This window comes from Euprymna scolopes, chromosome 29 (assembly GCF_053919585.1).
Source record: "Euprymna scolopes isolate OS-2025 chromosome 29, ASM5391958v1, whole genome shotgun sequence".
NCBI lineage: Eukaryota > Metazoa > Mollusca > Cephalopoda > Sepiida > Sepiolidae > Euprymna > Euprymna scolopes.
Window position 1 is genome coordinate 44,172,025 of NC_136510.1, and position 14,457 is coordinate 44,186,481.

The 14,457-nt window shown below is 30.9% G+C and overlaps 1 protein-coding gene across 1 annotated transcript in view; it reads left to right on the plus strand.

Annotated features, from left to right (window-relative positions):
- Positions 1–14,457, plus strand: part of LOC145252625 (eukaryotic elongation factor 2 kinase-like) — a 75,995-nt gene that overhangs the window by 44,115 nt on the left and 17,423 nt on the right. The window contains exons 2-4 of the mRNA XM_080112352.1: positions 9,129–9,807; positions 12,977–13,014; positions 14,201–14,372. Coding sequence (XP_079968478.1) covers positions 9,400–9,807; positions 12,977–13,014; positions 14,201–14,372 — 618 coding nt within the window. The 5' untranslated portion in view covers positions 9,129–9,399. The remainder of the gene's footprint in view (positions 1–9,128; positions 9,808–12,976; positions 13,015–14,200; positions 14,373–14,457) is intronic.

A 14,457-nucleotide genomic window follows, 5' to 3' on the forward strand; every position in this document is an offset into this window, starting at 1 on the left:
AAAAATTTTATCAAAGTATATTTAATTTTGATCAAAGGGGATACAGCATTATTTTGTTGAATTTGGTATTATTTAAGTAGATAGGTGAAACATTTCTTAATTAAAATTTGAAAATAAAATCCTTACATAATCTAAAAAAATAAAAGTTCTTTGGGTAGAGACATGGTTTCAGTTACATATACAGTTTCGATTATAATAAAATGAATCTGTTCATGAGTCTCGTTATAATCTTCATTATCATATTTGCTTTTATAATCCACATTATCATATTTGCTTTTATAATCCACATTATCATATTTGCTTTTACATCCATTTTACATGGTCTCATGCTTTGGATGGATTTAAGAAACTCACTTCCAAACTAACCTATCTTTGAGCAAATCAATTTTTATCGCTTCTTCCTATGTTTTCCTTGGTGTTTTCCTGTGAACTGAACTTGCTACCTCAATTTTTCTACATCTACTAACCTAAGAACTCTCATCCATTTTTTTTTTTCAATGTGACCATACCATCTAAGTCTCCTTTTCTGCATACATCTCCCTATACTGTTTGAATTTAATTTTCTTCCAAGCCCATCAGAGCCAAATCTTTAAGACTCGCATTACACATCCATCGTAGCATTCTCGTATCATTTCTATCCATGCAACACATGTACTCAACCCTCATTGGTTAGGTTTCATTTCTATAAATCATTGCACTGCATACATATGCCTTTGTCGACACCTATAGCAATTAAAAACAAAAACAAAAAAGGTTTTAAATAGCAATCTGAAACCTAAATTTTATTTTCATTCTATCAAAAAACTTTGTAAAAAAATATTTGCAAAACATAAACAATGATACCAAAAATATTTTGGTAGCATAATTAGCTACCAAATTAAGACCATTAAAAGTTTGTTGAAAATTTAAAAGCTTACCATATTCTGTGCTATTGGTCCATAAACCAATTTTCAGTGTATCAGTAAAAATGTGAGCTTTGAACAAGTGAAAAGTCTTTATGGAAGCACCTCTAAATATTCTGCAAAATTCTCTTGAAAAACATACAAAAATAACATGGGAGCACAATTTTGACTGTCCAAATAAGATTCATTTCAACAACTAACACGTTTCATATTCATACGACTCATAGTACATTAAAGCTAGATTTTTTTTTTTTATTCTAATAAAAAAATATCTCTGATTTGAACAATGTAAAAACATAATTTGATAATATGGGATAAAAATTTTGTTCACTAAAGTTTTCAACTTTTTTTTTTTTTTTTTTTTTTTCTTTGTGAAAGACAATTTTAAACCATAATGATGAGTGGCCCCTTTCTTTAAAGATGAAAGTTATTTTATATGCATAGACACACAATATTGTGCACAAAGTTGCAAAACATCAACATTGAACTAAAATAAATTACCTTATAACTAAAAATAGTCACCTCCTAACGTGAAGTAACCTAAGTGGGGGGGGGGGGCTATTACTGACACAAGAGAAACAATTGTACATTTATGAAGAGAAAAAAAGATTTAATTTTGTTTGCATCCAAAATTTATCAAAATAAGCCAAAAATTCCCGTAAGTTAAAATTTAAGGGAATTTCACATACTAAACTGATTGCATTGTGATACCTGTTTAAATTAAATAAAAACAGTTTTCCTCGTTTTGTGAAATAAAAGGTAAACAAGTCAGAAATTGGCACTTGAATGTAACAGGTGTTTTCCGATGCAACTGTGACTTGGAACCCTGTTATGTTCTTGTCCTTATTTTCTAATTCGGCTTTGTCCTTCAAAGTTTTTTTTTTTTTTTTTTTTTTTTTTTTTTTTAATGATTGGTTGGGTGAGGAGAAAGAAGTCAATTATTTTATGAAAAAGATAAAGGTCATTTTAATAAATTTTCTAATATTCATCAGAGATAATATAGTTAGAAATTAAGTTCAATTGATAACCTGTGTAAAATTATAAATTTGATAAAATATTTATGGCATTTTGTAGCAATATAAAAACTATAATTATTACCTTCCTTAGTGGAATCATCTCCCTTGACAAATGACTCCAGTTTAAATCACTGTAAACGATGATTAAATTATTCTTAGCTTCATAAAGTTTCTAAAGTTACATTGCATTTAAATTCTAATAAAATTCATCTACCTTCATTTTAAGAAAGTTTAATGTTTAACCAGAGTTGCGAAATCTGAAGTTATAAGGTCTGACTCTCTACTCTAAAAATTTCAATGCATAGAATTAACAAAAATCTTTCACTCTGTATTTCAAAATTAATATTTATTTACCAACGTAATGTGCCAAATCAGGATAGAATGGATAATGTTGTATTCACAACAATTTTTAAGTAAACCTTCTTTTCAAAAAGAAATAATCATACAATTAGTGTTAGTGTGTTTTCACCTGGAAGTCAAGAAATTAATTATTGAACTCTTCAATTTTGTCATTTGTACTGTTAACTTTTGTCTTGTATCTAATGTTTTTTTTTGTTTTTTGTTTTTTTTGTTGTTTTTTTTACAAACTGCATTGTCATCATTTTCAAAATTCAACTTCTTACACACTGCACACAATACTTTAAGCAAACTACAATATTCTCCTCGTCTAGTAGGTTAGGAAAATCTATATGGCAATTAAGCTACACAATTTTCTTCATGAGGGCTTGTCAGCCTGACAAGTCTTCACAGGAATGAAACTGAGAAAATTCTGTGTAGCTTAATTGCCGTATATATTTTTATCAGTTGTTACCTTGCTCTACTTGCATATTGAGCACTATTGAAGTAAATACTGAAAATAGATACATGAAACATACCTCATAAAATTATGTCGATATATGGAAATATATATATATATGGATTTGTTTATATAGATATAATAAGCAAAACTATTTGTCTTTAATTGAACTGTGAATGTTCTCACCTGTGATGTTTGTTGACATTGGGTCTTCATTTTACTTGTGTTTAGTTAATACTAAGTGTACGCTTCATTTCTGAAATAGAAAATTCATGAGATTGAATAGTGCCTCAGCTGCTAAAAATAATCTTTCTAGATTTATTTATAGTGCTGCCTAGTGTTACTGGATAATGTAAAATTCAGACTTCAAAACTCTCTCTCTCTCTCTCTCTCTCTCTCTCTCTCTCTCTCTCTCTCTCTCTCTCTCTGTGTGAGAGAGAGGTATGCCTGCCTAAAATAAAACTTTAATTCAAATGTATAAGAAATAGACATGTAAAATACCTTGTGACTTTGAAAAGAACAGGAAAAATGAACAAAAAAAATCTCTTGGTTGGTTATAGTCAGAGAGAAGCTTGCCTTTCTCTCCTCACCACTTTCAACATTTGTATATATATAATTTGACTCCGTTCAATAAATGTTTATTCTAGACAAAGTTTATTAAAAACTGATGTAGTCCTAGCCGGACACCTTTTTAATATGACAACCTTTTTTAGTTATGATGTAAAAAAAAAAAAAAATCCAAATTAGCAAGGGGAATAGTTCATTTCTCGTTAGAAAACAGTGTTGTCTCCTCTAAAACTAAGGTTTTATTTCTTTTTCTGTATAAATTTTTAAAAAATGTGCAAACAGATCCAAATTAAAAACTAAAATGATTAACTGCATTCTGTATGTATGTATAGTAGTTCATGTTAGTATGTTCATAAATTAGGTTTTAAAGATAGACTCACCAACCCCCCATAACGATATGTATTCTGAAACAACTCTACCCAGGGTATTTAGATAAGTATATTTGAAAAAGGATACAACATTCACTAAAAGGAAAAAAAAAAAAACATCTGTTATATTTATAAAAAAGAAAATGTGAATTATCTCCCTTACTTGATTGTTTATAAAGTCAGGGAAGAGCTTTTAAATTGAAAATCAATTAATATTACAAAGTGTCTGGGGGAGGAGGAGGATACATATGTTAGTCCTAAATCCTTTTTTGCGATAAACATTCTTCAGCATACAATGACTTATGTGTTTTGAATAAGCATTCAGTGAGAATAAGTAGAAAGTAAGAAGACAGTTTTGTGTGTGTGTGTGTATATATATATATATATATATATATATATATATATATATATATATATATATTATAGAGAGAGAGAGAGATCAGAAAAGGAACTAGAAATTTTATTGCATTAAATCAAACATTTTCCTAATAATTTCGCTAAACAAACAAGTATAATTGCATTTAATAAAATTTAGTAATGTCTTGCATTTCTCAATTAAAAACAATCTTTGCATCTTTCTATTTTGAAATCTTGCTGGTATAATGCGTTTGGTAGCAAAATGAGGCACACATTTAGCAGAAAAACATTTGAAAAACTGTCTTTCACAGGAACCATGAAATATTTGGTGATCACATGTATCTTCATGTGTCTATATCTAACAGCAGTGTTTGCATTGATTATTGACAAAACAAATCTTGACACAAAGCAAAACAAGGTGGACGTGTTCAAGGGTGCAATGACAGTCACTATAAATAATTTATTGTTTTATATAGTAGAGCACACTTTATTTTGTAAATGTTACTCCTCCATAAAAACTTAAAATAAGTTGGGTACAAAAAGACTAAAATTTAAAAGTATTTATCTGTCAACTTTCTAGTTATATTAAGTAATACATTTCTTTTTAAAGGATTGTTGTTCATGTGTGAGCATTAGTAATATGCATGTTGTTGGTATGTACTCTAGGTAACATTGTAACGTTGGCATCTTATTATTTTATTTATTTTTGTAACCATCATCATTTAGAGGGCGCGACTGAAACGGTATCATGTCCCCCTTACCAAAAAAAAAAAAAAAGAAAAAATTTACACATAAAACTATATTTTATTGCTTATATTTGTTTTGTAGCAAATATTCTGTGTGTGTGTGTGTGTGTGTATAACTTGGTTTAATCTGTCTTAATTTTATCTAAATAATTTATTACTTTTGTAGGTGTAATCAAGTTTAATTTTTTTCCTTTGTAATATCAAGACTATGACCAATTAAAAAATCTGGTTTCTTTTCTCGTCAAATTGAAATCCCAACTTGAAGAAAAACTTGTATGAAAATGAGCAGATTTGAAAGTTAAAAATGTTATTTTAGTTATGGAGAATTTGTTGTAGATTTTAAGGGTTGATTCATGCGTATCACTGTGTACTGCTTATTCCTTTCTGTGGTCGTCGGTTCATATCCTTAGATTGGGTTGAGGAAATTAAAAAAAAACATCCATAAGTCCAGCTATATCTGTTCTCTTCATTTGAATAAAAAACAAAAACAAAAGCTTTAACTGTTTAAGGCTTCCTCTTTGCTAATCTGTGCAGATATCAATATTGGAACCTGAAGAAATAACATCTGGTATTAATAGTTTTATTGCTTGTCATGGTATTATTTATTTTATTTTTTTATTATAATTTAAAAATTTTTTTTTTTTTTTTTTTTTTGACAATTATTGATTTGAGGTTGTAAAAAAATTTAATGTTAAAAAAAAATCTATATACTTTGCATTCTAGTCCATAGTGGCTTACAAAAATAAACATAAAAATACTCCTGAACAATGCAGAGTGGATACAGCTAGTGTGTATGTGTGTGTGTTTCTTATACAAACATTATTGGTTACATATGTGCATACATGTTTCAGTGGAGTCCCAATTCAGGGACTACACTTCATCAGACCAAAAAAATTGAATATCAATTCTTTTCTCATCTGAAGTGTTGTCCCTGAATTGGGACTCCACTGAAACATGTATGCACATATGTAACCAATGTTTGTATAATAAACAGACTATATACCAGCTCTGTCCTGCATTGAGCACTCTTTAATAATTGCACGAGTTGGAAAATAATCAATAAAACCAGTGTGTGTGTGTATGTATATATATATATATATATAACTACTTTTTTAAATATAGAAAAAAAAACTCATAAGTAAGCTTCATTCAGGTGTTCGCATGCATTTCTCTGATTCTGTTTTAGAATCGGAACTCATAGAAGGGATCACATAACGGTTGCAAGCAATAAAGAAAGTAATATTTCCAAGTGAACTTAAACACGGCGCGTTAAATCTGCATCAGTAACAATTGTCCTGCCATTGCTTTTCTGATAGATGAACAATAAGAAAAAAACCCAAAAAAAAACCTCATCTTCAATTATCCTTTACCTCTTGTTCAAATGGTCATGTGACCTATGTTTTCATCTGTAAGATATAAACAAAAAAATCTATTTAAGTATTTTGCTTCTTGCAGAGTTTACTTGTACATCTTGCTCACTTGTAAAAAAAAAAAAAAAAATATGCAATGTAGATCTACCTGTTAATTTTGTTTTTGTCTTGTTTGTAACTCCCACTTGAGATCTGCCAATAATTAATGCTTGCTTGTTGACCATTTAATGACAGGTGACATCAGTTTCTGATTTCGCAATGGACTTGACAGATCTAATTGAATCTTTTGACATTTCAAAATACAGACATAACAGATGACGGAGAATTTGGTTTTGGAGTTTGTTGCTTCTTTTTTAAACTATTTAGAAAACCACTTGATCTCTCATTCTGATCAACATCGATGCATATTGACTGAGAGGTTAACTAAATATTGGACTAATGTTTTGAAGCATCTCAAGGATGTAATGAGTGTTAAGGATTTTGAAAATGATTTTGAAAATTCCATAGATACTTAATTATTTTTCAGTTACATATTTTGAAAAATAAACAAATGTTTGAGGGTTTTTTGTATTAATGTTTCTGATGTTTTTTTAGATGAAGATTGATAATATCTATTTGGATCGTTCAGGCTACTGTTCTTATCTTAGGTGTTATTCGGTCAGTTGTAACCTCTGACCTGATGAGTATCTTTACAATGGCTCTTATTGGTGACTGATAAAAAAAAATGTATATTCAGGTCCATGGTGCAGTGGATAGAGGCGTTGAATCTCTATGGTTTCAGGTGAGCATTGTCTGAAGATAGCAGTTTCAATCCTACTCAAAAGCAGGCCAGAGGACTAGTTGGCCAAAAATGTGAGACAACAACTATTATGGAAGGCAGTAATTACTTAATTACAGTGAAGACTCAGGAAGTTGGCCGAAACGTGAGACGACAAACATCCAAATTACTCATCCGAAAGGATTCCAATAAAAAAAAAATTTCTTTTTTTCCAACAAATCATAGTTAAAAATCAAAATGTGTTTATAAAATGAGTGATTTGTTTACATTTTCCTATTAATTTGATTCTATACCAAATTGATAAGTTGTGTCTGAACTTTTTAGATGAGTATTGATAATGTATGTATTAGTGTTAGGACAATGAATCATAATTGGGAACCAAAAAATCTTAACTTTTCGAGGTATCGGAATCCGGAGAATTTGTGCCTATTTTCCGATGCCCAAAACGATTCTTTTAATTGTCTTTATTTGATTTTGTTTAAAGCAAAATATTTGACTGCTGGTAGTAATATTTATTGATTTTATATTACCAGTAATACTAAAATCTAAAGATCATCCCCACAAGTGTACATTTAACATGTGTCTTTACGGTAATCAGGGGAAAAGTAATAATTGTATAGTTGACTATTTAGAGATTTATAAAGAACTAGCTGGACGCCCGGCATTGCTCGGTCGTACAATATGTTCAAACATGATATTTTAATTTATCTATTGAATATTATATATTATGAGGAATAATTTGCCCAGTGCACTAATTTGCAAAATAAACAAAAAATTAAACTAAATGATAATGTAGTTCATCAAATTCCGTCTGTGTTTGTTTACAATATCATGCCAGATGACGATGAATGTCCTGAAAACTCTCTTCTGATTAATGTTTAGTTTTAAAATATGCAAATAAAGAAATGATTTGCGGTGATTTTAAATAGTATCTCTTCTTTTATCATAAATTAAATTCATTAATAACAAAGAAGTAAAATAAATGGTGATGTGCACCTGGGCTTGAACACGGGATCATTCAGTAGTTGAATGTTCTACCATTGGACCATGATATTTCTAGATGTCAACAAGTCTGTTTTCTTTTTTTTTTTTTTTTTTTTTTTTTTTCTTTTTTTCTAAGCAGATATTATTTAAGATTTTATTATCTCCCTTGCCGGTGCAACCTAAAATAATTCCCTGTAAAAATTCTTTATCTGAAAGAAAGATTATTTTTAGGATCGGATTTTTTTTTGATTTTTGATACTTATCCAACAAATTTCTGTACAAAAAATATCTAAGAACACTGCCAGACATATAAATTACCTTTGTGTAAAATCTGCAAAAGATAGACTCAGCTGTTTAAAAACCTATAAAGAAGGAACTCGCACAGTGACAATGTGACTTTTATATAAGATTAGATAGATCAGAATCTAATTGTATTAGAATAAGAAAAAATACTGGAATGATCCCATCACTAGTATCTATGTGTTGCTATTCAACACTCTTGTGTTTTGTGAAATGACTGACGTTCTTTCTGTTTTGTAAACACATCACATAGTTTGAATTCTAACACTTATGGTTCATTGGAAAAAAAAAAAGAATAAAAGCATTTTCTCTCTACTATTTGCTAATAAGAGCCATTGTCGAGATAGGCCGGAGATTATATTGAGAATAATACTCAAGATGAGAACACTAGTCCGAACAAATGAAATAATACAAACTTTTTTGTATTACTTGTTTTATTTCGACTTCTATACTCGTCTTAGATGTTCTCACATTTTGTATCGGGAAATACTTTTGTTGAACTCTGGAATTTGCGCAGAATTTTGAACAAAACTGTTTATTTAATTCACATTGGTAGCTTACTTTTGTTCGTCGGCCATGACTGAATAAAATTCTTAATTCATAATATTCTTGGTATTGATCATACTGAGGATTGAAATATCGATCGTTTAGAACTGATTATTACTTAGCACATATATTCATTATGCCACAAGTCCCTTTTTAATTATTGTAACTGAAAACAAGAACAATCTACGAGAAGGAGTTCAGTTAAAAATAGATTTACAAGTTCGAAAAGAAACACCCGTGGCAAGTCGGAGGTTACATAGTCTGGGATGTTATTAGAATTGTTAAAATAATCAGAATAAAATTCCTTATTCCATTAATTTCAACAAAGACGATAAGTTCACATTCCTATAATTTTTACAAAAAAAGTTTAATATTTTTCTTTTTCTTTTCGATTTCAGAAAATTCCTTTATTTAATCCTCTTGAGAGTGTCGCAAGCCAGACTGCTAGACGGCCTTTAAACACGGATCATTGCTACATCCTGGTCACCATCCTTATTAACAACCGTCCACTCCCTACTAATCTGCTGCGGTAGTTCTTTAAGCAGTCTCTGACCACCGGTCCTCCTGTCCCAAACATCTGCAGGCAACCCAACAACCAAAAACGCTTACTGACGGACTTTTCCATCGCTGACAGCATTTCCTTATCTCATAGTCTTCTATTGATCCATCATGTCGTTCTCGGATAGCGACAGTGAGATTTGCATTTTCCCCATTGATTTATTGGATGGGGATGCTGACACTGAAAACGACGATGTCGTTCAGAAAAAGAACTTTGAGAACAACCGACCAAAGGCACTTATGTCACTGCGTCAACGCAGAATGTCCAAGGCCGAGGGACGGTTGAATCAGAATCTGAACCTGAACTTGATAGCCCGGGTCAAAAGGAGGCTGAAGGATAACATTTCCATTGCTCATCGTCACTGGTTGGATGCCATGCTTAGGATTAAGACTCTTGAAGATCCGTGGGCAAAGTTCCATCTGGATGAACTCAAAATCGAGACAGCCGTCCGATACAGGTACAATGCGTTGAAAAAGAAATGGTCTGAAGATACTGTTCAAGTCAAAATGGATAATACAGTAAGTTAGGATTTTCATTACTACAATAAGGCGTGTGTGTGTGAAAATATGTCTGTGCATATAGATATGTGTATGTATGCTTTTTTTTATCAGTTTGTTCAAGCTGGGGATGATCATCCTACCAGATGCCAGACATTTACCTGCTTTTTTTCCCCCCTTTCCTTTTTTTTCCTTTCCTTTTTTTTCCTTTTTTCCCCCCCATTTTGAAGATTCTCATGCTGGGTATGGGGCAGCCAAACCAGCTGCCAACATTCCCTTGCTTTTTATTGAAACCAACCAAGAGCTCTTTTTAGTATCCTTGTTGTTCCCTTAAGTGCAATTGTCTGGATCTCTCCTGCTCTTGGTTCGCCAGGAATATTAGTTAGGTAGGATTTCAGGTTCCCGCTATGTATGTATAGATATGTGTGCATTTATATATATTTTCCCAAAGTTTCTGACCCTGATGGAGGGGAGACTAAAACTTCCTGCTATGGTTTAACATGATCTGAAATAACAGCAAGGGGAGACTTGATTCCAAATATTTGTTATATCTCCCCTCTTTTGGAAATAGGATACGATTATGAATATCTCCCATATCAAATAATGTTATACACTGTGAAATTTACTTTATGTATGAAAACCAAAGAGAGGAGATATAACATATAAAAATTATTTGGAATCAAGTCTCCCCTTGCTGTTAATTCAGATCATTTGAAACCATAGCAAGTTTTAGTTTCCTCTCTATCAAGACCAGAGGTTTTTGGGAAATATCAGATATTTTGTAATTCATATACAAAACTAGGAAAACAAATGACTATGATTGAAACATTTTATGGTTGTAAAAAGTGCCAAAAATAGTCTCTGGATGATGAATGATCCCCCTAATGTGCGACCTTAAGGGTAAATGTCACATAGCCCACTACACAATTCAGGTCATTAGCTTTCCAACGAGCCTTCATTTGTTAAATTTTGATCGATAGTCAATGAGATTTCAAAGTTATAAAATTGCTAAAAAAAGATGTGTGTGTATAAAATCTGTATATCTATACTCGTAGCCAAATTGAATATTGAAATACTCCATATTTTTGGTTCTGTGGGACAAAACTACATGAAAAGGCTTTTTGAAGATTTTAATACTATTCTATGGTTAAAATTTTGTGACAATTGGTAAAAAAGAACCTATATTTTCAAACCAATAAAATATGCCCAAATGTATATATATGGCAGGCAACTTCAGTTTTGCTGCTTCTGTTGTCTCTTTTTTTGGCCTTGTCAGGATTCTTTTTTTTTTTTTTTTTTTCAATTTTTTTAGTTTTTCAAGCTAGGGATGGTATATCCTACTGGATGCCAAACATTCACCCACTAACTCGAATATTCCAACTAAGAGATCTTTTTAAAATTCTGGCTGTCTGTCCCTTTAAGTGCTATTGTTTGAATCTCTCTTGCACTTGGTTCACTGGGTTTGTTTGCCAGGTAGTTTTTGAAATTGTTTTTTAGGAATCCATTTGCTCCTCTAATTAGTGGATTGATAGCGATCTTCCTAAGATTCTAGTTTCTTTTCATGTCATGAATAAGATGTTGGTATTTCATTATCTTTCCTTGGCTCTGTTTAATCCAGCATCACTGGAAACACCTTATTCTCTTAAAAAATAAAACGCTCTGTATTTGGTTTTATGCAAAAGACGGTTGAAAGTAATTTTATTTAGCTTAAGTTAAATAATTTAAAAGCGTAGGTAGTGTGTTCATATTCTTTCAGGTTTTTTTTTGTATCTTACGGGTTTTCTAAGATATATTACAATTTTTTTATAACCTATGGATTTGCTGCTTTGTGAACACTCGAAATCCCAAATTGATCTACAAACACATTTAAAACAAATTTCGTTTTGACCTGCAAACATTTTATTAGTGCACAAATAAACAACCACCAAATCACAGACTATTTTGCCATGCTAGCATTTCATGGATCATCAGTTCTACTCGGCTTTGCATACTGTGAACATTGTGTTCCTGCTATGAATCTTGCCAAAAACTATATGATGAAAGCAACGATCTTTAGCATCCTAAAGAACAAAGATACTGTGACTAAAGAAGCAAAGGTCTCTAGCATTAAAAGTAGAGAAATTATTAATGATATGGATTTTTTTTATTTCTGGTATGAACAAACTGATTAATTGGATTTACATTAATTCGAATGAAAAAATTGTTATGACTTTAAATAGTCAAAGAAAGAATTAAGTTTGTGACTCAAAGTTCTACCTTCTTGTACTTGAATTGGTTTTCACTGGAAGTAAGTGTAACTGGCATTGAGAGTGTATGACACATCTCTGATTGCTTCACTTGATTTTCTCGAGTCCATTGAAACATCAGTGATTTTCAAACAGTCTTTTGTCTAACATACTAGATATAATTTTTGTGTCTGCTTTAACCATCAAGCAAGGGTTAGAAGCTACAATTCTTTGCAGGAGTTTACTTTATTTACATCGGAGAGCATTCAACCAATGAATGTGCTTAGTTGCAAACAACCGAGAGACTGGTGTGTGACAATGACATTGGACTTTGACGTTGGAGATTTTCAGTAATTTAATATGAGCAAGTTGTAATTGAAGACCTGTCACCTATACAGATTCTGTTGTCGCAGTAGCCAAGTATCACCATATGTACTGCAATATGTATTTATGTATATGTTATATTTATTAATATCAGATACAGCTACTGCATTATTTTCACTAGTATTCTTAGGGAAGGTATGTCCTCCCTCCAAATAGGGGTTAAATAGTAGAGTAGACTATACTCTTAAGCCTTAGTTGTGCAAGTAGTTTAGAAGAAAAACCTCAACCGTCTTTTTCTATTTATCTCAGCAATGTTTCCAGTCATCCTGGATTCAAGCAATGCTAGTTCTGGAGAGTTAGGTGATAATTGTGCAACTATTGCTTCGCTGTAAATTTCTCCTGTAGGTATTCTTAGGCAAAGATATTCATTATCTCACGAAACCGTCCTCCCCTCTTTAAATAAATATTTAACTTTTTTGAGATAGTTAATATTTGTTTGGTGATTAAAAATGTTTTTTTTTTTTTTTATGGGGGAAGTTGTTAAGTGAATGTGATTAAAAGTTGTAATTTGGTAAATGTATAAAGTGGAAAATAAATCTATAATAAACTGAAACGCAATTTTCCTTCTGTTTTTATTTCAGGCTTTCAACCATGGCGCAATGAGACAATGTTTCCGCCTGTAAGTACCACTTTTTAAAAACTATTATTTTCACAATATCAGTGGTTTTGTAATGCCTGCTGAATTATTCGACACAATTTCTGGTGCTGATACTCGCATATGAGTCACCTAGTGGAAATCCTATGAACAAAATTAGTTTGAGAATATGACATGCTATTCTATATTCCTGGCTACTTTATGGCATAGATGAGAAGTACAAGAAGTACAATGTTTGATTTTCAGAAATTTTTTAAGGAAATAAAGTCAACAATATTTGAAACTACATAGGATACCATTCTGTGTTTCTTCAGTTTTAAGATGAGGATGCAAGGACCTGTAGCGTAACGGATAAAGTACTAAGAATATATTCAGTTGTAAGTTACACTCTTCTGGAGGTTGAAGGTTCAATCTTCAATATGGGCAATACTAGTAATACAATTGCAGATTACTCAAGACTTCTAATTGGTTAATGAAATGAGAGCATGCTACCCTTGTGGATTAAATAAATGTTTTAAATTTGCCCCTATGCAGAAGGAGACAACTCTCGTTTACTAAGAACTTTGTTCAATTTTTTTTTCTCGTCTCATAATTTAGGACGCAATATTTTTTTTTAAAAATCAAAACATTAAAAAAAGAAAGCTGCGATGAATTTTTTTTTTTTTTTTTGATGTAACAAAGTTGATAACATTAATAATACAAAATGTAGTCTTTACGCGACTATTAAGCGAAAACCAACGAACCCACAATATTTTCATTAGATGAAAACATTTAAAAAAGAAGTTCGGCAACTTTTTTATTTCCTTAGTTAAAGAGTAAATGTTATGGTAAGGTTTTTAAGAAATTAGTCTTTAACTTTTAAAAAATACCAAGTATGAAACTTTTTAATGAAACTTTTAAAGCTGCGGCAACTTTTTTTTTTTTTTTACTGTAACAAAGCTTATAATATTAATAACACCAACATCTAGTTTTTAACATTACAAAAAAATGAAAATGCGACGATAGTTGTAGAGGTGTTGTAATTTTTATGAAACGAAAACTGCGATTTATTATATGTTAAAAACTAGCAGTTGATATTAATATTATCCGCAGCCTTTTATTAGTTAAATACATACATCCACTGTTTTATTTATATCTATTGTTGACATGAAATTTAGATGATCTTTTTTCCCCTTTTTAATTTGAACTTATTTAAATTTTGTTTTTATAGAAAAAAACTGTCTAATTTCACGCATTCTGATGATTGGAAACACGCCCAAAACTACGTAGCTAAACGTTATTTTGAAGATGTCAGTCGAGATGTCTACTTTGAAGATGTCAAACTACAAATGGATACTAAATTGTGGGGAGAAGAATACAACCGACACAACCCCCCAAAAAAGGTTAGACAGTCTTTTATTTTATTCATTGTTTTTTGACAAAATATATTTGAAAAAAAAAAAAAATATATATATATATATATATATT